Source organism: Cryptomeria japonica, chromosome 1, assembly GCF_030272615.1.
Source record: "Cryptomeria japonica chromosome 1, Sugi_1.0, whole genome shotgun sequence".
NCBI lineage: Eukaryota > Viridiplantae > Streptophyta > Pinopsida > Cupressales > Cupressaceae > Cryptomeria > Cryptomeria japonica.
The window spans coordinates 233093097-233119959 of NC_081405.1; the positions used below are offsets into that span (position 1 = coordinate 233093097).

Consider the following 26863-nt stretch of genomic DNA (forward strand, 5'->3'; position numbering starts at 1 on the left):
ATCTTTCATACCCTATTTCTATTTTCTCTATGCCTCTGCAGCTAGAATATAAGTAAGATTTTTCATATTGTGCTCATGTTTTCCCTTTGCCTCTGCTGTTAGGATATAAACAAGTTTTTTCCAATTTGCTCCTTTTCCTTTGGCCTTATGAGAAACGATGGGGTCCAAGACTTATTATATCAAGGGTCAGAAACTAATGAATCCATTCGGGTTTCCTTCTGAATTTTGCATAGTTCCATGGAGCTTTGGAATGGGTTTTTGGAAAGGGAGACCAAGGACCTTGATTTGGGGATAGTGGAGACATGGTAAGGGACAATTGTTGGTGAGGGTCTAGGGGTAGATCCTCCTATGGGGTTGAGGGGAAACACCCCTTGTAGGGGTCTAGGGGCAATGCCCCTAGCAAGGTTGAGGGCATCTCTCATGGGTTCTAGGGATAATGCCCTTGGTGCATTCCTTGTCTGTTGTCAAGGGATAGAGCCCCCACCATCAAGCCTAAATTAAGTCCTTTTAGACCACATGGACCTTCATGGGGGATGCTATTTTCATAATTTTATCACATATTCTCCAACATTAAAGTCCTGACTATTTCAATATTTTTATCCAAATTTTCATTCTTCAAAGAACTAACAATAAATTTAGAATTTGACTAGTGTAAATAATAAGGGCTATCCATTTTTTATAGATCCTTATAAGTTTTAGGGTGTGGATGGGGCCCATTAGATTATTAGGATTAGGGTTAGTGGTTCAAATTGTAAAAAACGCTTGTTTTTAGAAAAGCCTTTTTCAAGTGCTAGATGTGGGGGATGGTTGTAGGTTTCTAGGATGTTCAAGGGAAGTCGTTGAGTTTCTTGAGCTTCCCAGGGACATTCTAGTGTCACCTTAACATCCCTATCAAGGGGGGATGCCCAAGAAAATTCATCTCTTTGAGGGAGACATCTCTGGGACATCTCCTACCTAGTGGTGGTGGTGGGGGCATGGTGGCTTGACATTTCCCTAGCTCCCCACCATCTTAGGGATTTCCATATCTCCAAAAATGCCCTTTTCTTTGGGGGGGGAGAGTCACTCCCCATAGAACACTAAAATTTTGTTATGTAGATTATTTGTTCCCCTCTTTCTTTTGATCTTGCAGATTTTTGGCCACATTTAGATTAATGTTTTCCTTCTCCACTAAATTAGACCTTCAAAATCAATATGAATTTTGTTGCTCTTCCTTGTCCTTGATGAAATATTTCTCTATTTCTTCCTCATGTTTATCTTTCAAAAGATCCTCCATTGTTTTTCTAATAACATTCCTTTTTTATCAAAGTATTCTCCAAATTTTCTTCTTTATCTAATTCAAATTTAGTTTGTGGGACAAGCTCCTTCTCCTACTCAATAGTGATCTTGTTTTGTATTCTCCCCACTTTGTCTTGACTATTGTTTTTAGGAACTTCATTTTCTTATCAGATTTTATAATGAATCACTTTTTCAAATTTTCTCTTGTTTCCTCTAGCTTAGCTAAGCTTGTCTTTGAATTGACCATTTGTTTTAGGGCTAAAGGGCACTCCTTGGCATGATGACTGAATTCATGAAACAACTTTTGACAAATTGGAATGCAATTAAAATCTATTTGATTCAACCATTTGATTCCTTAAGAGTAGAGTGATATTTTGGCGAGAATGCTTTGGATCCAATATCACATATATCTTACCATAATAAACAAGGACACAAGTTGTAGTCATCTTTGAAGTGCATACAAATTGAGAGATAAGATTACCAACCTTTTCAAACACATTTTCATTTCAAAATAATTAGGCAAGGCATACAACCGGATCTAACCTAGGTCTCTTCTAGTATTTTCTTGTGCGATTCTGAAGCCAAGGTGCCAAAACTTCATAAAACGTCTCACATTTTGGAAGATTTAAAGTACCCCTTGAAATATCCTCTCTTTATCCTTTTCATCAATAAAATCCATAAAGAAATAGCTATGAGGATAGGGTTGGAGTTTATATGCTCTTTAGGTTTCCCAATTTCTTCATAGATCCTCTAGGGATGGCTGGATTGCAAGGAATCTATACATTAACCTTTAAATAGTTAAAATTGATATTTTTCTATGTTTCACCAAAGTTTTGGCATGGAGTTGGAAAGGGATATGGGGATGCATTCCTAGGATGGATTTCTTTAGGCCATTTTAGGGGACAACAACAAACAATAGAGGGGGTGGCTATATAAGAAATAGAAAAAAAAATTCAAATATTTGTAAAGTCTCAAATTCTCAAAATAACAAATTCAGAAATTTCTTCATAATTTTCATTAACTAAATAATCCGAAAAATTATTACATCAGTGGCTTTATATTACAAACTATCTCTAGTTGAGAACTCCATAATTCAAGTGTTAAAAATTAACTTGTATCAGAGTTCAAATCTACAAACTTTCTTGCTAGTCGAGATATAGTACAAAATGAGACCTTATAGGTCGAAATACATATACATGTGACCATGAGATTGAAAATTATTACATAAAGATACTATAAGATTGTCTCTAGTCACCGCGGACTCCTCTCCATCTACTCTTGTGAGACGAAAATGTGGCCCAGGCACATTTTCCACCCAACCACAAAGCATCTGCTTCCTCGGTGCTCAAAGAGCTCCCAACCCTTGCACGAGGCTCCTAGTAAAGTGGAACCGGCAAGTGGGATGGGATCCTCGTGCAGCATGAAAATAACTAACATGCACATCACCTATATGATCATGCAGTCCTATTTCCATGATATGGCAAGGAGTAAGAAAATAAATCAACAAACTGTATATTGATTTAAACACTTTGGCCAAAGATTGTGCTGACTACCGGCAGGTAAATCAGGTGTCGAGATTTACCCTTCCCTGTTATTCCATATTCGGCACTCGCCTAATTAAATAAATTAACACATTTGAATGCAAGGTAACTACCCCCTTTTTAATCATGCACACTTGAGTTTTCTAGTCTTAAGCATTTCTTTGTATGAATATTCCATCTCAAGTAAAGAGGTCCTACTGAGAAACATTTCCATGCAAGGTCTATTGTTATATAAAAAAAAAAACAGCAATAGAGGATAATCATCGGTTTTCAGATAACATAGGAGCTGCTTCATAAATTGCTTGCCGAGAAGACAAAGTGTACATTATCATAGACACAACCACTAAGCAAATTTTAAAGTAAACGTAAGATTCTTACATGAAGCAAATAAACATTTCAGGCATAATTCAATTGGTGAAGAAGTTTTAGGTTTTTTGGTTGTTTTAGTATTCTGCACTAATTTAAATAAAATCAGTAGTCTATCTACCTACATTTCTTTTTCTGTATGTGAATAAAAATATCAATAAGCACGGTTGCAGTAACTATTTACCGAAGAACTGTTCACAAACCAATTTGCTAAGGGAAAACGTAGGGAGATCCAATGATCGCAGGATAAGTCCATTAAAAGTTTTCAGTCTCAGAAGTTAGAAATCAGCCATATAGCCATCGAATTTAAATCCTTATCACAAGTTGTCTCGAGTTACATTCTTGGAGATCATCAAGCCTAGATAATGAAGACTAATTCATCAAAATCCATTATTGGCTGGGTGAAGCACAAGAAATTTCCAGAGGAGAAAAGAGACACTCTGATTTTCAATTACTTAATAATTACGGTTAAATGTGCCTTCAGACAGCTGGATACACAATACGAAAGAGTTTTGGGGCAGGAAAGAACTCAGATCCATCATTTGGTGCTGAATAGACAACAAAAGTATAACATAATCAAAACTTTAATAGAAAGAAATGCAACTTCGGGTGCCAAATTACTCATGTTTTGCAGAGAGAATAAGTACAGCCAATCAGACTCCTGCACAACACTGTTTGATGAATAAATCAGCAAGTTCACATGCACATGGAAGGCACTAAAGGCTGCCTGACAACACCGTGCATTATCATGCCTAAAGGATATATCGAGATTGTAAGATGGTGTGGAAATTCAAACACAAACTATTATCCAGAGCAAACGAGTAGAGCAATTGTATCAACAATCATTTAGATCGGCATTGCTTTTAAGATTGATTTGGTTTTATACAGGACTGTCATTACAAGGCGAGCGTAAAGAAAATCGGCCCCAAGAGCACCGCCTAAATAGAAAGACTTGAAGGCAAGAAATCGATTCTTCTAGTAGATAATGGATTTGATGGAAGAAATCTAGCGCATTGTTGCATTATATGCTCAGCCAGAGGAGAGTCAGGAAACAATAAATTTTGATGGCCCTACTGGGGTTTTCAGAAAATTATAAGATTTGAACAAAAACATATCTCTATTCACTCAATGTATAGTCAGACAGGGCTCTAGCAAAGACGTCTGGGAGTCTGATATGACATACCCACACACAAGCACCAGGCATGCAACAAAAATATAAGAAAAGAACATGACAACATCTCCCTCTCATCAGTAATACTCTAAATTTCAGATCTCCAAGTAAACACGTCTCAGTTGCACAAAATAAATGTTTTCAGCATTGCTAAAAACAATTTATCTTGGAGAAGAAATTCAAACTCCAATACATAGGTCAATTTACTAAGATTTCTTCCTTGAAATGGGAGAAGTAAATAAGCCATTAAACTGTTTCCAAAAAAAATCTCAGAAGCAAGTCGATGTTTACTAAGGCTAAGTAAACCATAAGATGAATGAATTGGCATTAGATTAAAAGCCACCATAGATCTAAAACAGAAAAATTAAGAGGAGGAAAGCATTCATATAAATCTTATTCCTTCATGGAATATCGACTCTAGTTTAAGAAAGGGATTTGCAAGCAAGAATTATACAGAACATTCCATACGCAGACACCCATAATTTGAAAACCTCCCATCCATTTGTTTTCAATAATAAGAAAGCTAACTATTAAATCTTTTTGAAGGGAAAACTTATCAAGGAAAAGGAATATATAAAGGAACCTGGTGTTACGCTTCAGCTCTTTCCGAATCCAAATCTTTTGTAAATCTCTTTCTCCTCTGATTCGTTACCTTCATTGTTTCTTCTCCCCTGTTTTATTTTAATCCAAACTGAGTGTCTTTTCTTTTTCTTCTTAGGAAAGCTCTTCAATCCTCCTCTCTAATATTGATCTCCTCTAGTAGATTCCCTCCCTCCATCTTTCACGCATGAATGCATGTTGAATCATCGTGAAGGTGGTGATCATTCAGTTAAACTTAATGTTCTCTTGCAGTTTGATTTTAACTCCTCTTCAATTGAGGTTTGATAATTACATTCCACCTCTGTTTTCAGGCGCATCTATCCCTTAATGAATGCATTGTTTGACACAGAAACGTATATATATTTTACAACACATGCTTAATTTGGAAATCTTTCATTGATGAACAAGTAGGTAATAATTACTAGAATTTGATTTAAGCAATGCGTCCTTTCATCATTTCACGTTAGTAAGGAAAACACGTTTATATATTTACTTTGACGTAAATAATCAATCCATAAAAATCAAAGTTGTTTTACCAACACAATCATTTCATATAAAATTTTGTGCATTCATGGTAAACTATGTGTGTGTGTGTGCAAATCCCATCACTCCAACTGCTGCCATTAAGCTAGGAAGCCTCTGCCTCAACCACATGTTCGTCTTTGTCAACCTGCACAACTCACCACTCGAGAGAAACATCAACAAATCAGCCCACAATAATACATCAAAAATATAAAAACATCATAATTATTTCCAAATTTAAATTTGATTCACAACATTTATCTCATTTTGCATTTCAAATTTAAGCATATCAATTTCATTTATTCCTTTTGCAAAAATTAAGATTATCTAGATAAGTCAAAGGTCACACTTCAAAATTTTATTCTAAATATTAATCCATGTCCAATTATTTAATAATAATTAAGTTAATGAAAAATCGGGTTATGACAATATTCATATGATAACATTGATAAGGCATTCATCAAATACATTATAGAACCCTTAATACATAAGATTAGAGTTGAATTGAGAGTTCTCATGAGAGTTGAACAAATTAATAAATGTCAATACTCAAAATTTAATGAAGTTAGGATATGTGCATAGATGTAGATTCAAAAGTTGTATTTGCTTGTTTACTTATGTCAATACTGCATGTTTTAGCGGTTTTGATGCATATTTTGTCTACTACTATGGTTATTGATTCCTATTGTTACAAATAGATTCCTACTCCTCGAACAACAAACATAGCATATTGGGGCTAGCCTGCATTGCAAATTTTAGAAATTAATTGTTGAAGTCTAATAATCATTTTTATCATTTCTTGTGCGGATGTTTCTCTTAGTTGTAGGGAAGACCATATTATCAGCCAAGCCTTCAATGGAGTTCCACCCCTAGTGGTAGTTCCACATGGTCTTCACCACCTCTCTTAATAGATGGTTTGCTTGTGCATTCACCATGTATAGATATTTAGTTCTTACTAGGCTATATTCTTTGCATTGGCATTAGTTATGAATGATTATTTTTAGTACTTAATTATCGTGTGGGCCATATTCAAAGATGGGCTAAATCATCATATACAATATTGTCATAAAAGATATACAAGACTAAGTTTAAATATGTTCTTAATTTAGAACCTTTTAAAAAAAATTAAGTGCATAACCATAGGGATGGTCGAGGAACATCTAAGATGTCCCCAACTGTCCCAAGGACATCTGACCATCCCCTATCTACCCCCTATCTATCCCCTATTTGTCTCCCCATTTTGTAACTGGCTACCGAAAAAAAAATGGGGACAGCTAGGGGATGTCCCTAAGCTATCCCCATGACAAGCATACCTAGAAAAATGCAATTCCCAAAGAACATAGATATTTTGTCAATTAATTTCTCTAGACATCCCCAAGCCATCCGCACATCCTCGAATGTCCCTTGAATGAGTACACTTGGAAAAACCACACGGACATGTACTTGGGGAACATAGATGTTTTATCAAATAATTTCTCCAGACTCAAATCTAGGATTTCTCTCTCCTCAATCAGCCCCAAGCACACACTCGGAACCTTTTGATTTGCATTGAACTTTTCTTTTTTGACATTCTAATAGCCATTTCTATAACTTCATTTGAAAGGGGAGTCCCCCCAAATAAGACATGCCTAAAAAGAGAGGTCCTTGGGAAACCGTGCATCCCTCATGCCATTGCACATCTTGAATCATAACCAAAAATGATCCAAAGAAACTACAGATCTAGATGAAAGGATTTCCAAAACTGAATCTAGAAACCACAACAGTATATTTGCCAAACCCTAGCTAATCATTTTTGTTGGCACCGTCCCAAACTAATACATTTGAAAGTTACAAATAGTTGTTATTTTTTTCTATGGTTATATAAATATTGACTTCATGATATGTTAAAATGGTGGCAACATTTATTTTTACAAATTATTGGTTTTTTATACCACAGATTGAGCAATTGTGCTTAATTAACAAAGCAATTAACTGGATATTTTTAGTCGTTCCTGTCTAGATATGACTAAAGGATATGAGCCGAGCATATATATTTTGGGATTATTGATGAGTAGATATTTGAATTTTGAATGAGAAATATACATGATTATCTATTTCTGATTTGGATAGCAAACAACAATGATTTTCTAGTGCACTGTGATGAGTAAGAATCTTATCATCTATGTGTGCATTTTATAACTTGATTTTGTTTACATTCTTCAATGCAAATGTCAAAGTGAGAAAAGAATCAAATGATTAAAAGGTTTGACAATGGAATTGTTGTACCATAGCCATTTAAACAAACAGTAGGGTAGATATTACCTATGATGCCACTTTAGGAAATGAGATTTTTTCCTCTTTTCATTTTTTTTCTTTCTTGTACTGTTGATTTGCAGGCTAATGCAGGCCTCTTGGCTTCAGGGCTTATGGGACTTTATATTGTTTTCCTTTGCTGGTCTGCTATTAGAAGGTACTTAGAACTTCTGTTCTTTTCATCTTGAATATAATTTTTTTTTGTGCTCACAAGTTTTTCTTTCCTAATAGTGAATTGTTTACACTTTTGGTTAAATCCCTCTAAGAATATATTTTATATGCAAGACATCTCTTTCTAATTTGTGAAAGATTAATGTTTGTGATGTTCTTTATTTATGTTAACAGTGAGCCTATTACGGAAAAGTGCAATGTAAGGAAAGAAGTACCTTCAAAGGGAGATTGGATGACTATTGTTGTAAGGATTATGATCTTTTAAATTTGAAAATATTGATTTTTCCTCGCCCTTATTTAATTTTTCATAGTATTTGTGTATTCTTATTATTATTTCTACATGCACACGTTGATATTTTTAGACTAACTTCCAAGGATATATTAAGGGTTCTCAACCTTGCTTTTGAAACTAGATAAGCATGCTAAAACAAATGCATAAAAATCCTACTTGAGATGCCCCAAAAGGAGTGTAGCTGGTGGAAAGAAAGATACATTACTGAATAAAAAAACTTCAAAGCTAAAAATACAATAAACTAGACACCATCAACATGAAACAAGGGGAGAGAATCCACAATGAGCTATTCCATTCATACCAAGTTTCCTTTGTGTTGGGACTAAAAAATTGGTTTTATTTGTGCCCTACCTGCTTGTTGAAACTTAGGGTTTAAGGTTTTCAAAAGGGGTTTTTGCCCTGCTGCATTTTCCCTTTGATCTCCCCGGGCTGTGTTATATTTTGCAGTTGACCTGCGTTCGCCGGTGGCCGTGTTTTAAGTCATAATCAGAAGGGTTCTTCATCGTCTATTTACCGGCCCTATGCGTTAGAAGTCACCGATCATGGCGGTTCTTTTAATTTTTTTTGTTATGTTCCTAAGTGCTGCGAAGAATCCCTGTAACTTAAAGTCTTAAAACCCCCTAGAGAGGCCCCTTGCATGACCACTTTACCCATAGAAGGTTACCACGTGATAATTTTTTCACTTAAGTCTTCTTTGTGTCTAGGTTAGTGTGGGATAGTGGGATGTGTATGCAAACCCTTGGCCGCTATCCTGCAACTCATAAATTGTCAGCTTTTGAAGGCCACGGGATAGCAGGATGTGCTTCAATGGCGAAAGTGTGCACCTTGTCGGTCATCAAATGGGCAGAAGAATGTTCTGCAGGATAGCGGGATTGAGGAAAGTGATGCCTCACTTCCCCGCGAGGAGTCGCAACTGAGGAAAGTGTCACTGCGGGATAGCGGGAACTAAAGAAATGTTAACCCCGCCATCCCGCGATGACAAAAACAATGAACTAAAGACTTCGCGGGATGACTTCTTCGAACAAAGAAATGCTACCCCGCTATCCCGCGGCGGGGTAAGAATACGAAGGCAAATAAAGAAGAAAGCGGAGAAGCTGTGTGTTGCGGGACAGCAGGGGGAAGCTTGAACCCCTTAGAAAGGGTTTCCCACGGGACTAAGAGGCATCCAAAGAATGTGGTGCAGGGTAGAGCATTTTGCTTTCCCCACCATCTTGCGGGTATCTTGGGAGTAGAAAGGGAGCACTATGGGAAGGAGGAACAAAAGAAAACATTGAAGCCCTGCTATCCCGTGGGGTGTGTAGCGGTAGACAAAGGATATTGCGGGATCCTAAGGCAACAAGGGAATAGTGATTCCCTCTATCCCGCGCTAAGGTAAAGGATACCTTGAGGACCTCGTGGGATACCAAATGACAACAAAGTATGAGGATCTCGCTATCTCGCGGGGGTAAAGTGATGTCTCAGAGGTAGCGCGGGATAAGTAAAAACAAAAGGAAAGGTGGAGCCCGTTATCCTGCGATACTGAAGACCAAACGATGGAATCACAGGGGCGCATAACATGCGTGTTATGCGATTTGCAGAGCATAGCCCGATGGTCAAATTGTCCAGGTGGAGGGTTGACGGAGGTTGACCAAAGGACAGAGGGGAGTATTTTGAGGACGTGGCATGTGTAGACCGACCAAATTCCATCTATCGAAAGAGGAGACAATGCCAATAAAAATGATTGTGCCGACACGCTGCAGGTAAATTTTTACAATCAAATCAGAGTGGATTTCAGCGATGGTGTCAAGAGGGAGCTCACATTTAATGAGATCGGACAAAGGAATGGTTGAGGGGCTCCATGAGATTTGATGATCTTCTGTCTATAATATTTCACAGCCTTGAGCACGCCAGAGGGTCACCAACCGAGAAGATGAAAGGACACGGAGCAGGTATAGAATACTAAATGTAGTAATCCAGATTTAGAGATCAGTCAGGATGCAGTAAAGGATGAACTAAATGTGGCAGATTTTTGTGAGGCTCGAGACACCTACTTCTAATTGTCCTCGAGTTCACGGCCCCAGGTCCTAGAGGCTATCTTCATGGCCGCTTGCATTGATTGCCTCTTGATGGATTGCGTGCAAAGTAGGAAGAGGGACACCTCATTGTGTATTTTGCCCCATGCAATCAAATTTTTGATGTGTGCGTCTCACCTGGCTTGAAGCTTGTTTTGCTTCGTTGTGCCTATAAAAGGGAATTCAGGGCCAGTGAGAAAGGGTTGTTGATTCTGAATGTAATTTTTTTTGGAAGTGAGGCTTCCATGTATAGTGCAAGTTTTAATGCCAGTTAGAGTTTTCTTTCAGTTTGTAGTTTTTAATGTTTCAAACAGTTTGTAATTTGAATACAAACAGTTTCGGAGGTTTTATTTGCAGTTGTCTCTCTAATGTATGCTCTATTTAATGAAATGGAATGATCAAGGTGTTAGAATAATATTTTATATTATTAGTGTTAATGGTCAATAATGTAATTGACTGTTAGACATCTTAAATGTCTACAGTAACAGGTAGTTAGAAGTAGGTAACTTCTTTAATAGCTAAGATATTTTGTAATTCCTATAAATGTATCTCTTCCCTCAGTTAATAAACCAAGTTTGTACTAGTGAATCATCTCTGATTTTCACATGGTATCAAAGCAAGATTAAAATTTTTTGGAGCAATTTTATAATTCTAAAATTTTTAGTGAAGATTGCATCCAAAATTTTTTTGAATATTTTAACTACATCGTGGGTCTGCCTTGGAAATTTTTTCCTACCCACGTCTGTTTTTTGTTTTCATCAAGGGTTTTTTTGAATTTGCGAGTTTGCTGGGTTGTTTTTTTCGGCAGGGTCGCATTTTTCTGCTCTCATCCCGCGCAACTAAAAAAATCGAGATTTATCCTGTGATTTTCGTGCCCTATCTGTCATTTACCCGCGCGACGGCATTCTGCAATTTTTCTGAGCTTTAATGGTCGCCTAGGGTTTCTGAAAATTCGTCTAGGGTTTTAACCCTCTGTTTCAACTCGAATTTTTTTTCCAATTACAAATTCTTGGTGGGTTTTTTGAGATTTGAACTGGGTTATCGTCGGATTTTTCTAGGTGCATTGTTTTTCGTGCCTCATTTTTTGAACCTGCAGATTTGACCCTTCATTTTCAAAAAAATTATTTTGATTGCAAATTATTTTTGGGTTTTTCGCAAGGATTTTTGGGTCTTTGTTGGATTTTTCTAGGTGAGTCAAAAATTTTACCTCGAAAACTATGCTAGGGTTTTGAGATTATCTCCTTTGTTTGAAGTCAAAAAAAAATTATTTGCAAAATCTTTGTGGGTTTTTTGAGATCTGAACTAGGTTGTCATCAGATTTTTTTGGGTCCCTCGAAAAATTTTTGCCTCGAAAATTGTGCCAGGGTTTTAGTTTCTGCCTTTGAATCCGACTTGCAAAATTTTTGGATAAAAACCCTCTGTTTTTGTCTTTTGGTTTTCGTGCATTCGTGCCTTCACCAGTTCGACCTCGAGGTACATGATGGCATCTCTGACGAATATAATGCTCGAAAGCAGCCATAAATTCAATGGCCGTAACTACAACACTTGGAAGTAGCGTATGCTGACCATTTTTTAGTACCAATATCTTGATGCAATTGTTTTGGGCACGTCTCAACATCCAACCACTGCCGGAAAAGATCAAGACAAATGGGATGAGCGCAACCGAGAAGCTGTCATGCTCATTAAACTCTCTGTCACAGATGAGCAGCTACCTCAGGTACCGTCCAACAAAACAACGAAGGAGATATGGGATCATTTGAAGAGTCTCCATGAAACCTTTGACAAGAGCAAAGCATTCTTTTTGAAGAATACGCTTTTTTCGATTATGATGGATGAGAGGACACCTTTGCAGGATCACTTAACCAAGATCAAGGACATCTGTGACCAACTTGAGGTGATTGGTCGCACAATGGAGGACGAGAACATGGTCGTCATCACTTTGAAGAGTTTGCCCAAATCTTATGAGCATTTCATCGAAACGCTGAATATCACTTCCACTGACGTCGATTTGAAGTTTTCCGATCTTTGTAACAAGCTTTTACAGCAAGATCGGTGGCACCAACAGTTTGGAAGCAATACCAGTTCCACCTCCACCGAGCAAGCGTTCTCTGCCAAATCTTCTGCTAAGAACAAAGGGAAGGCTCAATCTTCTCAGCCGAAAGGATCTAGTTCTTCTCAGGACAAGAAGAAGAAGAAGAATGTTCAGTGCAATTGTTGTCATAAGTTTGGTCACATGAAGGCCGAGTGTCGAATTCGTTTGGCTTCTGAACAAAAGAAGCAGGGAGGGTCTCAACAAAAGGCAAATGTCGCAGAGCACTCTGAGCAAAAAGAATCCGCATTTTATGCTTTTATGGCCAAGAGAACAGCATATCCAGTCCACTCTTATGCCTGGTATATTGTTTCAGGGGCTTTGTGGCATTTTACTCATCGTCGTGATTTTTTCACGAAATTTGAACCATTCTCGGACTCAGTAATCTTTGGAAGAGGAGAAGAGTACACAGTTGCTGGTAAGGGCACTGTCCAGATTCACTCAGGAGGTAGAAATTTACTTTTTCTTGATGTCTACTATGTTCCAAGCATGGAACATAATCTCCTCTTCATCAGTCAGATCATGAGGCATTCTCCTCAATTAGATGTTGTATTCAGTTTGTCCATCTACAAAATTGTTGATAGGGAGACTCGTACTACAATCTCTATGGGACTTGAGGATCATGGTTTGTATAGACTTGTTGATTCTGGTGATTCTCAGGAGCATGCTTTGGTTGCTAGGAGTACATACATCAGAACACTTTGGCATCAGCGTTATGGGCACTTAAACGTGCACTATCTCTCTTAATTATCTCGGGAGGGTTTGGTTGTTGGTCTACTTGAGATCCAACCTCAAAATCATGGAGTTTGTGAAGCTGGGAAGCAGCACAAGACACCGTTCAAGGATGGTGACTCATGGCGAGCCTCCAAGGTACTTCAATTGGTTCATGCTGGTGTATGTGGGTCAATGAATACACATGTTGTTACTGGTTGCAAGTACTTGTTATTTGTTGACGATTTCAGTCGTAAAATGTTGGTGTATTTTTTGAAGAATAAATTAGATGTGTTCAATACATTTCAGCAGTATAAGGCCTTAGTTGAGAAAGAATCTGGTTCTCACATTGTCACTCTAAGGTCAGATAATGGGGGGGAGTTTTGTTCAACTGACTTCTCTATATTTTGTTCTACACATGGCATTAAGCGCCAACTCACCACACCCTACACCCCTTAGCAGAATGGTGTCATTGAACATAGGAATCGCACCATTACTGAAATGGCTCGTTCTATGATCAAGCATAGAAATATTCATAAGAAATATTGGGCTGAAGCAGTTTACACTGTAGTCTACCTTCTGAATCGGTCACCTACACATGCCGTCAAGAATATGAAACCTGAAGAAACCTGGTCAGGACACAAGCCTAAAGTGGGCCATTTCAAAGTCTTCAGTTCAACGGCTCATGTATGGATTCTAGACACTAAGCGTGCTAAGCTAGATTCAAACAGCCAAACACATGTTTACTGGTTACAACGACAACCACAAGGCCTACAGGTTGATTGATGTGGAGACTGATTGTCTCATTTTCAGTCGTGATGTTGTGGTTGATGAGACTACTGGTCCATTTATGCCTTCTACTACTCCTAGTCCTGCGACTCCGTCTGTGAAGACTTTTGATGTCAATGTTCGTCTACCTCTTGGTTCCCATGATGGGAGGGCTTCAGAGCATTCTGACTCTGAAGATGAGGAATCTATCGATCCAGCACCACCTGATTGTCACAAGATTTGCATCTAGATGACTTTGTTCTGAAAACTCCAGGGGATGTTGTTTCTCCAATGCCAGATGTTGGTACTTCTACCTTCAGGCCTAAATGGTGGGCCAAGACAATAGGAGATCTTCGTGATGATGAGGTTCTTGAGGATAGATCAGTTTGCCGCAAGAGAAAGTAGCAAAATACAGTCAAATTTGCACTTATGGCCAACATCCGCAGCATCCATGAGCCCTAGACATATTCCGAGGCTAAAGGCATTCCTGAGTGGGAAAAGGCTATGGAGATAGAATACCATAGTCTTCTGAAGAGTAACACTTGGGTTCTTTCTAATCTTCCTCCTGGGAAGAAACCTATCAGCTGTAAATGGGTTTACAAAGTCAAGTATCATGCAGATGGTACTTTGGATAAGTACAAGGCCAGATTGGTTGCTTGGGGTTTTACACAGTGGGAGGGCATTGTCTATGAGGAGACTTTTACTCCTACTGCCAAAATGAGTACAATTCGTCTTCTTCTCGCCATTGCAGCTCAGTTTGGATGGAAACTTCATTAGATGGATGTTAAGAGTGCATTCCTCAATAGTGACTTGCGGGAAGAAGTTTATATGACTGAACCTCCTGGCTTCAAGGTTCCTGGTAAGGAACATCAGGTTTGTAGATTGGTAAAAGCCCTCTATGGCCTGAAGCAAGCCCCTCGGGCTTGGTACTTCAAGATTGATCAGTGTTTGGTTGAACATGGTTTTCAGCGCAGTCCCTCTAACACTAATTTGTATGTCAAATTGTCTGGTGATGATATCCTTTTTCTTGTTGTGTACGTCGATGACTTGATCATTAGTGGCAATTCAGAACATTTGATTACAGCCATCAAACATGACTTTTTGCCAAGCTTTTGACATGACAGATTTGGGGCTTCTCCATTATTGCTTAGGCGTCAAAGTGTGACAGATTGGTGATAGTATCTATATTTTATAGTCCAAGTATGCCCGCAGTTTGCTTGACAAGTTTCGAATGTAGGATTTTAAACTTGCTTCCAGACCTATGGAGAAAGAGCTGAAGTTATCAGCGAATTCTGATTCACTAGTAGTAGATGAGACCGAATTCAGGCAACTAGTAGACAGCCTCATCTACCTCACTACCACTAGACCTGACATTTGTTTTGCTGTCAGCTACATCTCTCGCTTCATGACAGCCCCAAAAGCTGATCATTGGATTGCAGCGAAGCGAGAGATGCGATATGTGAAAGGCACTTCAGACTATGGCATTTTGTATAGCAAGTGCAACGATCCAATGTTGATTGGTTATATTGACTCAAATTGGGCAGGATCAGTGGATGACAGAAAATCCACTTTTGGGTACCTATTTAGTTTGGGTACAGGTGCCGTCACTTGGAGCAGCAAGAAACAACAAGCCGTGATTCTTTCCTCGACTGAAGCCGAATACCGGGGAACAGTCAAGGCCGCATGTGAGGCAGCTTGGCTCTAGAGGATGCTTTCTGACATGCTGATGCCACAAGCAGGTCCTTCTCCCTTGTATATTGATAATCAAGGGGTGCTCAAACTGGCCAAAAATCTAGTCTTCCATGAACGTACCAAGCATGTCGAGCTTCATTGTCACTACATCTGCCAGCTAGTAGAAGATGAATCAGTTTAGTTGCTGTATGTTCCAACAATGGATCAGACTGCGGATATTCTCACCCCGTCTCTGAGCCTGGATAAGTTTGTAAAATTCAGGGGTCAACTTGGTGTTTTTGACTAATATTTTATATTATTAGTGATAATGGTCAATAATGTAACTGACTATTAGACATCTTAAATGTCTACAGTAACAGGTAGTTAGAAGTAGGTAACTTCTTTAATAGCTAAGATATTTTGTAATTCCTATAAATGTATCTCTTCCCTCAGTTAATAAACCAAGTTTTTACCAGTGAATCATCTCTAATTTTCACACAAGGGTCTTTTGTTTTCTCCCTGCAAGTCAAGTGTATATCTTGTTGTTTGCTTCTCTTCAAGGAAGAGATTAATTTGTTTCTTCAAGGTATAGAAATAGTGTTGTTTATATGTGAGATTCTCAAGTATGGCTGTTGGTGAAACCAAAGGGGAGAATGTTGGTGTAATGCATTAACATTTCAAGCTCAAAGGTTGCATGTCACCCTGTTTGGATGTTAAATCTGCATATTGTGAAGTTAGCTTTGTTGGCCATACAAGGCACTGGTCATGGGGTTGTTTTCAGTTTTCAGAACCATTCCTTAAGCAAAACCTCATTTATTTCTGCATTTCTTTCTACATTAGGAGTAAGATTAGTGTAGAAAACCTCTCCTCAATGAAGTGCATAGATGCTAGAAACTAAGGTTAAAGACATAACCAGGAGTTAAACCATCTTCCTTAGTATATTTTCATTGGGATGATCTGCTATACATGTAATGTCTTGAGTATTGTGATGCTGTTAGTTGTTTTGACATTGTATAGATTCACCCGCCTTGGTCTCACAGAGCCAGAAGTGCAAGAGATCTCAATCTTGTGACTGAAACTCATTCATTGGCCAAATCCCTCCCCGAGTTTGTCGATGAGTCAGTGGCAATTCCTCTAGGACTCGGGGATTGTTGGTTTGGGAACCAACACTTCCAACAATCATATGCTACCAACCCAACCACCTCTATTTCTTTGACCCCTCCAGAGCCAATAAATTCCTTAAGATCATGAAAAAAATTTAGAATATATGGGTACCCCAAGGGCATTCCCTTCTTTAGAGGGGTACATGGGGACATTTTGACCATAGTTCAAAAATTAGCAACTTGTCAAAAATTGACAAACCCAATTTTGAATTGAACTCAATGACTTGGCAAAAAGTTGACAACTTAAAAATTAGCAACTTGTCAAAAATTGACAAACCCAATTTTGAATTGAACTCAATGACTTGGCAAAAAGTTGACAACTTAAAAAAAACTTGAATTCATTAAAAAGCATAAATTTCATGCAAAATATAAATACACAATGTAACAAATGTATATATAAAATGTTGGGGAAGTCTTCTCTATTAGATTTGAATACAAAAAGAGAAATATTGCAACATGTGAATAAAACCAATAAATTGATATGTATCATGATGGTTGAAAATCACTATCAAAAATTACATACACATGCAAGTTACAACAATTTACAGTTTTTTCTTCCATGTATACATTCTAGTGATATTTTGGGTCCAACTCTCATAGTTAGCTACAACTCCACCCTTGTAGTAGAAGGTTGCTGCTCCACCGTCAAACAAAATGGCAATCGCTCCTCCTCTAACTCAACATCATCATTGTTAATGCAGTCAAGGATGGAGGGTATGGAATGGACTGTCCAGCCTTGCAGCCTTAATGATCTGGAACACGATTATAAAATAAAACAATAGGAACATTCAAAATATGAGAAAGAAGAATCCACATAATAGAGCCTCAAGACACAAGACTTATCCTAAGAAAACTCTCAAAGGGAAAAGCCCAGCTTCAAGATCCACCTCTTTATATTAGATCACAAAAACTAATTTCATTCGCAACAAGGGCTTCACACGTGCTAGGTCGTAGACCAGGGTTACAGTGATCTCAAGTAAACACTATGGCACCTCCATAGATAAGCCCATGTCTCAAACTTTCACTTGCTCAATCCATTGCTACTCTCATCTCCGGCACCTCGCTCCTCTCTCCTGCCTTCCAGTTCCTCTTCCTCACTTCCGATTCTTCTTTCTTTTTTTCCTTTTCCTGGAACAATCGCAAGTCACGCTTATATATCATCCGCAATTCTCCAAGGCAATTTGAGTTGGCCACAAGCATAGATTTTCCACCAAACATGTAATAGGCTAGGTCCAAAAGCCCACACATTACTCCAGAAGAAAGAACATGTTGTGCATTATCCAATCTAGCTTAATCTGGTCCCAATGGTCATCCACATTCCACACACTATCTCTAGTGGTGAGCACACATTACAATCCTCTGGCGTATCAAATAGAAATAGCAACCCAGTTGATCAACTCACACAATAAATAGTCAATTCCAACTTTTTGTTCGTAGAAGCTCAACTCCGAAGACTCTGGAATATGACACAACATGTGTAGACATACTCCCCATCCAAATTGCATGTCATAACTCTCAAGTGCGGTAGAATGCGACACTCTCCAATGACTCCCTCATCTTGTAAACTAACACAGTTTTCACTCTATCATCTCCAACTATCTTTGCAGTAGCTCAAATCTCCGGAAACTTGAATCTAACATTCCTCCTTACTCCCTCTACCTACCATCCAAACGACAAGGCCAGATAATGAGTTGCGGTAGAATGCGGTACTCTCCATGGCTCTCTCTCTATCACAACATCCAATCACAACAAGAAATTCAAATCTTCTAGATTCTCCCGAATGTCCTTGCATCAATTTTCCAAGATTTCATAAAATCCAATGCTTGCTGTTTTTGCTACACCCTCCTTTGCTTCCCTCTCAAAATCAACAATCTCATCTTCTCTCAACATGGGGGTGTCCTCATTGTGCACTATCTAGTAACTATATTGATTAATTTGATCTATGCCAATCAACTCTTGACCAACTATGTCCACCTTTTTTGCATGAAGGTGGTGGTTGTATTGCACAAAGATAAAGTCATTGAGGCACAACTCTTTGCACTTCATTTGAATTGCTTATTATGCTTGAATTATAGTCACATCCAAAAACACTACAACGTTGAGACAACATTCAAATGGCAAAATTTTGAAGATTTGGGCTATTTCCACCTAAATCTTAAATGAAGAAAACAAGAAAACATGTAAAAAATTCCAAGTTAAAAATAATTGTAATTTGTAAGCAATAATTATAATTTAAATTAAAGCGGAGACAAATTCTATTACTTAGTGCTTGGGTTTCTCCCATGGATGGCTATGGGTAAGGAAAAGAACCTGCCCTTAACATGCTTGTTATTCAACAACTCCTCAATGATCATATCCTTAACCACAACATTAAGAATCATCAACCTCCCCATTTATTAGATCTCAAGTTTATGAGGAAGTAATAGGCTTAGGAGCTTGACTTGGATATCTCAATTAAGTAAATATATTATAGAAATTAATAAAGAATATGGCTACGCAGGATAGGTAGCTCATGTAAGTTAATTGAAATTCATAGCTTTGCAATTATTGTTTTCTTTTTGAGGCTTACGGTCTTACCACATTGAAGGGTAGGATGCCTGTTCAAATTGGGGTTGACGTTTTTATAATAACATAGTTTTCCATGAAAAGTGTTTACTGGCCCTTTGTATTTCATATGCAAGATTCCATCATTTTGCTTATGGAGATGTATTTGTTGCACTGTTATGCGTACAATACAGGCCAAATTAAGAAACTGGCATATATATTGTAGCCATGTTATCTGTATTTCTTTGAGGATATTAAGCTTCTAATGATTTTTATTCTTGACAGTATTTGAGTACTTTAATTTTAGTTGTACTTTAATTTTAGTTGTCATTTATTTGCTATATGCAGAGCTTCGTAATTGCTGTTTTTGCAATTGTCATGGCAGCATTTTCAACTGGAATCAGATCAAGATATTTTCAAGTAAGTCTATTTTTTCCTTGGAAATATAATAAATCGCACGTTTTCTATTGAGATGTAACATTGTAATAATATGAGGAGTTGAAGATTCGTTGTTGGTCCCAAATTGATTTTAATGGTTTTACATACTTGACAGTTCCGCAAGAGCGATTTCCTTTCGGATGACGATGTACCATATGACTACGGATTCTTCCATTTTGTTTTCTCAATGGGATCTATGTACTTGGCTATGTTATTTGTGGGCTGGAACTTGCACCAAACAATGGAAAAGTATCTATTAAACATGCACCCCATTATGATACCTTTACTTGAACTCCCATGTGAATTGTATCTATTTCTTAGTTTACAAGGAGATTACCAGATAAATTCTAGTATGTATAAATTCTAATTGCTTTCATCTTTTTGTATTTATAGAGGCTCGCATTTGAAAGAAAGATTAAAGTGATGTAATGCCATATTAAATGCTTGTAGTTTTCCCACAGGTGGAGTATAGATGTTGGTTGGGCTAGCACATGGGTGAAGATTGTGAATGAATGGTTGGCTGCAAGTCTATATAGTAAGTTTATTTTGATCCTGCTACATGTTTTCTTCTTTTTTTGTAACAGTTTCTTACATGGTCAAGAAAGTACATGTTGGCACCCTGCTCTATAGTACTTATTAGATCAATACTAAAACCTAGCTTTGCTGAAAGTAATAACAACAAGTGTCAATTTCTAGTGGAGAATATTATAAACAACTATCTAAGCCAATATTTATTTTTCTTATGGAAATGTTTTGGTCTGTAGTCTGGATGCAGATCTCGCCATTTCTATACAACTATGGCAGTTCAGAAAGCATTGTCTAAGTGCAAATAATGTATTTTGCTGTGACACTTTGATACCTAATCATTCTTCAAGAGAGATGTACTCGCGACCTAACTGCCTACTGAATATTTGGAGCGAAAGGATGTGATATAACTGACTATACCTTTAACAAATTTATAACCATAATTTTCATTGTAGTCTATCACCAATTCATTATTCATTATGTATATATCAATTTCTTTTTCACTAAAAACTTTTGCTCCATGAATTTTGGGATATATTTTGATGATTAGATACCTTATTTTATCGGCCAGCTACATAATTGGTTTACTATTTTCCAAGCAGTGAGATGTTATATGATTCATGGGTTTCAATCATATGTAACATATTTAACATTCATTGGCATGAGAGGACAAAAAAATACAAATGTCTGAATCTTCCTATTTGACAAGACCTGTTGGTATTGGGTTTCCAATTGTTCATAGAAGAATTCCACATTAATTCAGGAGAAGAAACACCATAATGCTTTAGTGAAAGTAAGTATTTATTTACACAGTATTCAAACCTAAGTGGTTTTGATTTTGTACTTAAACTTGACAAGTGCAATATTGTATCAGAGATGCATTAGAGAGAATGCTTTTATACACATTATTCACTTTAATTTTCCATTGGACATCCAGCATGAACTAGGAATTAATTCGATGCAAACTAGGAGATTAAATTTAATGATATTTCATTTTAATATGGATCAACAAACTTCAAGCTATTATTCACTTTCCTCATATAAAATGTCATACATAATGTGATCATATGAATCGCTACTGTGGCTAAATGAACAATTATTATTTTGTGGGTTGCCCGTTGCACCATACATGTTATCAATATAAAATTTATGCAGCATGTTCTTACTCATGCAAGCCTTCCTCTAAATTGGTGAAGTTTAAATGAGAACCAACATGTTTTCAGAAGTTCATAGAGCTAATATGGCAAAAGAGCATTTGATTTTGAGAAATGCAACTTTTGTAACGGTGGTGTGAGGAGACTTTTTAAATGACCTACTTCTTGCCTAATTCTAATAGGTCATTTTCATGGGAAATGGCCAATGAATCTTCAATGCTTCTGTTGAAACATTCTAAGGCAGAGAAAGCATTATCGGTATAGGTCAGATCATATGCCAATAGATGTCAGAAATTATTTCACATTTTCCTTAATCAAAAGTTTTTCATACAGATTTCCATAAATTCAAGGAAGACAGACATGTAAGTAGGGAAGTAAGATGTATACTACTTTTGAACTAGTTTTTTGGTATAGATAAACATCCACTGCTATTCTAAGATAAAATAAAAACAAACAAAAAACATAAAAACAACTAAATATTTTAAAAATTTGAAGTTTGCAAAAATCACAACATTTATTCGTACAATAGCAAAAAAGAACATAAAAACAATTAAATATTTTAAAAACAAAAAAAGAAAATCTATTTAATTCATTTGTAAAGCTTGCAAAGTTAGCCACATTTTAATATACTAATATATTTAATAATATATGTTCAAATTTAAAAGATAATTACTTACCATTTTTTAATATTTATTTTTTATATTAAATATAGTTTGTAAACTTAAGTACATAATCACAAGTCAGATTAGCCCGTATGGCTTAATCAAAATAATATAGACCAACTTAAAAATGAATGTCTAGCTTTTAAACCATGACAAAGAAAGACTGATATATAGTGCCTATACTGCAACTATAAGTAAGTAATTAGACGTTGTACATAAGCTAGGGTTGTACAATATGTTGCAAAATATATTGAAAATGAATGATATACAAAACATTCTCATATTGGCATCCCACTCAAAGGTTCTTGCTCTTACTGTAACTATCTATCCATGTCCCTCAAGCCAATCGGAGGATCAATAGCTGACATCTCATTAGATCTAGCCACCTCAAGGGCAAATTCAGTTCCAGTGTTGCACCATACGCAGCAACAGTTCTCCTTTGGCTTGTTTTTACATTATCATTGTAAACTTTTTGGAAATCTTCAAGTGCCGTCAAAAAAAGTGTATTGTCAAACTGACTGGTTATAAGGCCAAGTATGGCCATATCTTACTTCTTCCTATGAACTCTAATTGTGCCATCACTTAATAGCTTCAGAAACTTGGACATGGGGATTTTCATTGTCACTGTGACCTGCAATGCAACATTGAAAGATATGAGCCTTTTTGAAGACTTAGTAAGTGCCCTCGTAAACCCTTTATACTTGTCCTCATTTATTGTCTTGTAAATGTTCCACAAAATTTCTGTTGTAACGCAAATCCAGAACATATTATGCTCTTTGCCTAAGCTATTCTCAATCCTTATAAGCATCTCCTAGTTAATTTCCCTATTATCCCCCAATTCAATAAACCATTGCGAAACATATTCCATATTTCTCTAGCATAAAAACATTCAAAGAAAATGTGTCTGATCGATTCAGGCCTTCTACAAATTGTACATAGATCAATATCAAAAGAATTTACTTTATAAGGCAATAAGCAATCATCTGAAACAAGCCTTTTTCGTCTCAAGGTTACTAGACTATAGTAGACTAAAGATTTTTTTCCCCATTGATTGCCATCTGAATTAACATTCCAACAATTGTTGAGATAATTAGAAATGGAATCAGATTTAGAAAGAGATTTGTAAATTATTTTGGATTTAACATTCTTAATAATGGTTAACATTTTGTATACATTCAATAGGCCATTGAAACCCTTTATAGGCTTCTCTCAAGATTGTATATGTTCTCCAATTTGAAGGAGGTAATGCATATTCACAACTTAAAAAAGCCCAGTCTTTTAAGTTGTCGATTATGAATAATATTGGTGAATCATTTAATACTGTTCAAGGTCCAACTCTTGGCTGAACAACCTTGTAATAGTGCCAATAGTTTACCCCTATACTCTAAATTCCACCATATGGATCTATGAGAAAAAATCTGAGTTTTGTTGTTATTAATGAATTGACAATTACAAACTTTGATTTTAATAATTTCCCAAGTTTTCCACAAACTCCTAAACACCTCAGAACCTGTAGGGATTATAGGATATTTTCTAATGAGGAGATCACAAAAGGGTCACAGTTTCTAGTTTTTAGCTTGTTTGGGTACAACCAATTGGATATTATTCCTTACCAATATTTTCCATGTCTCATTACCATCAGGAGCCTTGATTATCCATTTAATATAAAGGGCAATGCTATGCTTCCCTAAGTCCTTCAAGCATAGGCTCCCATGGTTTTTATCCAAACAACACCAATCCCATGTAAAAAAGTGTTTTTTTCTTTTTCCTTTTCCATTTGACCATAGAAATTTCTTAATTTTCTTTTGAATTTCATTAACTTGGCAACTATTGAACAATCATACAGAAGCATAGTACAGGCTATTGGAAGAGAGTATATTTTGACAAACTTAAAATCTACCAGCCAAGAATAGGAATTATCTATTCCATCAATTTAGTTCTTTCTCAATTTTTTATTTTAATCCATAGCCACATATTCTCAAGTGGGGTTGACTACAAAAGGAATGCCTAGATATCTCACTTGCTTATGGGTTCCCCCACTAAAAGTCATATTTTAAGCCACTCAGGAGGTGTATTGGTCCACCCCAACATGACGGATTTTGCATTAGACATCTTTGCATCTAATGCCTTATAGAACATGTCCAATTTCATAACCAAATTGTTCACATTACTCTCTTCAAGTTCCACAAAAATTGTAGTATCATCCGCAAATTGTGTGAAGCAAATCCCTATTATAGGAAGTGTAAGGCCCCTAATTCTACGGATAAGACTTGATTCTCTCAATAAATAATGCATAGCATCTTAAGCAATTACAAAGAGTGCAGGGGCAAGGGGACAACCTTGTTTGATGGATCTGTCCTCGAAAAGAGATCCATTCACATCTATCTAAGCTACAATATCTCTTAGCAAGGTGTTAACCATGTTGTAGAAGGTAACAGGGAAACTAAATGCTTCAATGGTCATTCTAAAAAATGACCATTCAACCCTATCATAGGCCTTCTCAAAATCCAAGAGGAGCGTAGTTGTGCTTTGCTTGGAACACCTAGCCCATTCCATGGCTTCCCAACTCGTAACTAGATTTTCTAATATATACCTTCCTTTTGTAAAACCAATTTGGGTGTTATTGATAAACTTGGAAGAATGTCGACCAATCTTAAGACTATGATATTAGCAAGAATCTTGTTTGGCACATTCAGTAGGGTGATAGGTCTCCGACTGTTTATCAATACATTGTCACCATCTTTGGGGAGCAATTTAATCACACATTTATTGATGATTTTTCCCTACGATCCTTTATTGAGTGCTTCCTTGTAAACTTTAAACAAGTCATCACATACCCATCCAACATGCGTTTTATAAAATTCTATGAATAGTCCATCAACCTCAGGAGACTTGTCATTATTCAAGGACATGACAACTTTTCTAATTTCTTCTTTAGAAAAATTTTCACTAAGCCTGACAACATCCTCATTAGATATTTTCTTTGGAATGATTTTCTTAAGAAATGCTCCTACCTTGTGATTAGTAGGAGTGTCCTCTTTGGATGTAAAAAGGTTCTTGTAGAATAGGCAAAATTGTTTTTTGATTTCTTCTTGATTAGTAAGATAAATATCTTCATGTGCTTCTATTGCATTCCTAAAGCTATCAAATCATTTAGGATTTTTGGCATATGCTTCTAACCTTTTAGAAGTAGGTTCTAATATAATCAAACTTGTTTTCTTCCTCTTATTTTTCTTAGGAAGTTTAGTTTTCCTTTTCCAATAGGAATGATTCTACCCTTTTTGGTCCCTTTAGGGGTAGGGAGGAAAAACCAAGGAACCAACTGCCTATCAATGATCTCCTCAATAGCCAAAGACTCTCAAACACCTACAAGACTCTTGGTGTTTTTAGTATCTAGATCAAACAGAGTATCATATTTATTACCCTCTTGATTAATATCATCTTTACAGAAGTTATTACTATGATCAATACCTTCCTCTATGCCTATACCCAACCTTGAGACCTCAATTTCACATTGGTTGGACATATTCATAAAGTGGTCTTGCAAAATATTCTAACTATCAAGATTACTAGTGACTTCTAGGGTACCAACAAGTAGTTGGACCACCACACCCACTTGATCATGATCAACCATAATGGATGGAACAATTCCATATGTTTCCTTACTATTATCTTTTGTTATTTCAACCCCATTTTGCATTTTTGGAGACAAGGGTGATGAATTCTTGCATATATTTGGATCTTTTGAGGGGATCCACCTCTCTACTGGTACCATGCAAATTAATGGTAATATGTTTTTTTTGATTCAAACTCAGAAACTAAATTCATAACTATGGAGATAATTTATAAACACTTTTCTGAATATAATTATATGTATTATGTACAATCATATTCTTACCATTACTCACGAGAAAAATTGTTTTCATCATTTGCCTACAGAATGAACTTTGTTCAATCTCCCAAATAACTAAGGGTTTGATAAAACATTTAGTATAAAATTTCTTCCATTCGAATTATCTTTTCTAAGAACTATTTGGAATAATAAATTATTATTATTTGTTTCCTCTTATTTTTCCTCTAAAAATTAACTTTAGATTCCCTTTTGAATAATTAAATATAAGTTATCTTTTAATTTTTTTTTGACAATTTAACATGTAACTATAATTATTTTCTACACATCCAGTCAAAGCTAGGAATAATATTAAAATGGACCAAATATGAATTGTGACCATGCTAAAATATTCTAAAGCTCTTAAGAAATTAAACCTTATGAAAGTTGGTGCTTTTGAAAATGAACTTCTTTAAAAAATATTGAGAGCTCTCGAAATGTCAAAATTGCATTCATAAAGTATTGTTGGTCTTACCTTGATCTCCTAAACTCACTACCATTGTCATAATTATATCTAAAAAATATTGGCTTTCTTTAAGAAAGTTGGAGTTTCCAAAGATACTACAAAGGACACAAAAAAAGGGGACATTAAAATTTGACATCTCTTCACCTCATTCATTTTAACACCAAATTAGACCAACAGAGCCACTAACATGTTAAATGCTTCCAATTGATTTATAGTTTGTCCACCTTTCAATTCTCAAGGAATACAACTTCTTCCTCAAGGAATTTTTGTTTATTGGTGATTTAGTGTGATATATCTAACATAATTTCTTCCACAATAATTTTACAATGACTTCCTCATGGACATTTATTAAAAGAGATTATGTTAGGCACAATCTGATTAGATCTTTTTCTTTATTGGTCATAACATCATATTGAGCAACAATTTTTTTGCATTTGTAGGTCTCTTAACTTTTTCACTAGTAGCATTCTATAGATCATGATTGATTAATAGATCTCTCATC

General features: G+C 36.4%; 1 protein-coding gene across 4 annotated transcripts in view; it reads left to right on the forward strand.

Moving 5' to 3' along the window:
* The window catches only part of LOC131042255 (uncharacterized), a 41731-nt gene extending 20640 nt beyond the window's left edge, over positions 1-21091 (forward strand). For 3 of the 4 annotated variants that reach the window (XM_057975593.2, XM_057975594.2, XM_057975595.2), the window contains 6 exons: positions 7851-7924; positions 8113-8182; positions 19576-19647; positions 19781-19914; positions 20127-20200; positions 20430-21091. In XM_057975593.2, the coding sequence (XP_057831576.2) occupies positions 7851-7924; positions 8113-8182; positions 19576-19647; positions 19781-19914; positions 20127-20200; positions 20430-20488 (483 nt within the window). In that variant the 3' untranslated portion in view covers positions 20489-21091. Of the gene's footprint in view, positions 1-7850; positions 7925-8112; positions 8183-19575; positions 19648-19780; positions 20016-20126; positions 20201-20429 lie in introns of all 4 variants that reach the window. The other variant, XR_009105152.2, reaches the window with a different exon arrangement.
* Positions 21092-26863: the final 5772 nt, after the last annotated feature.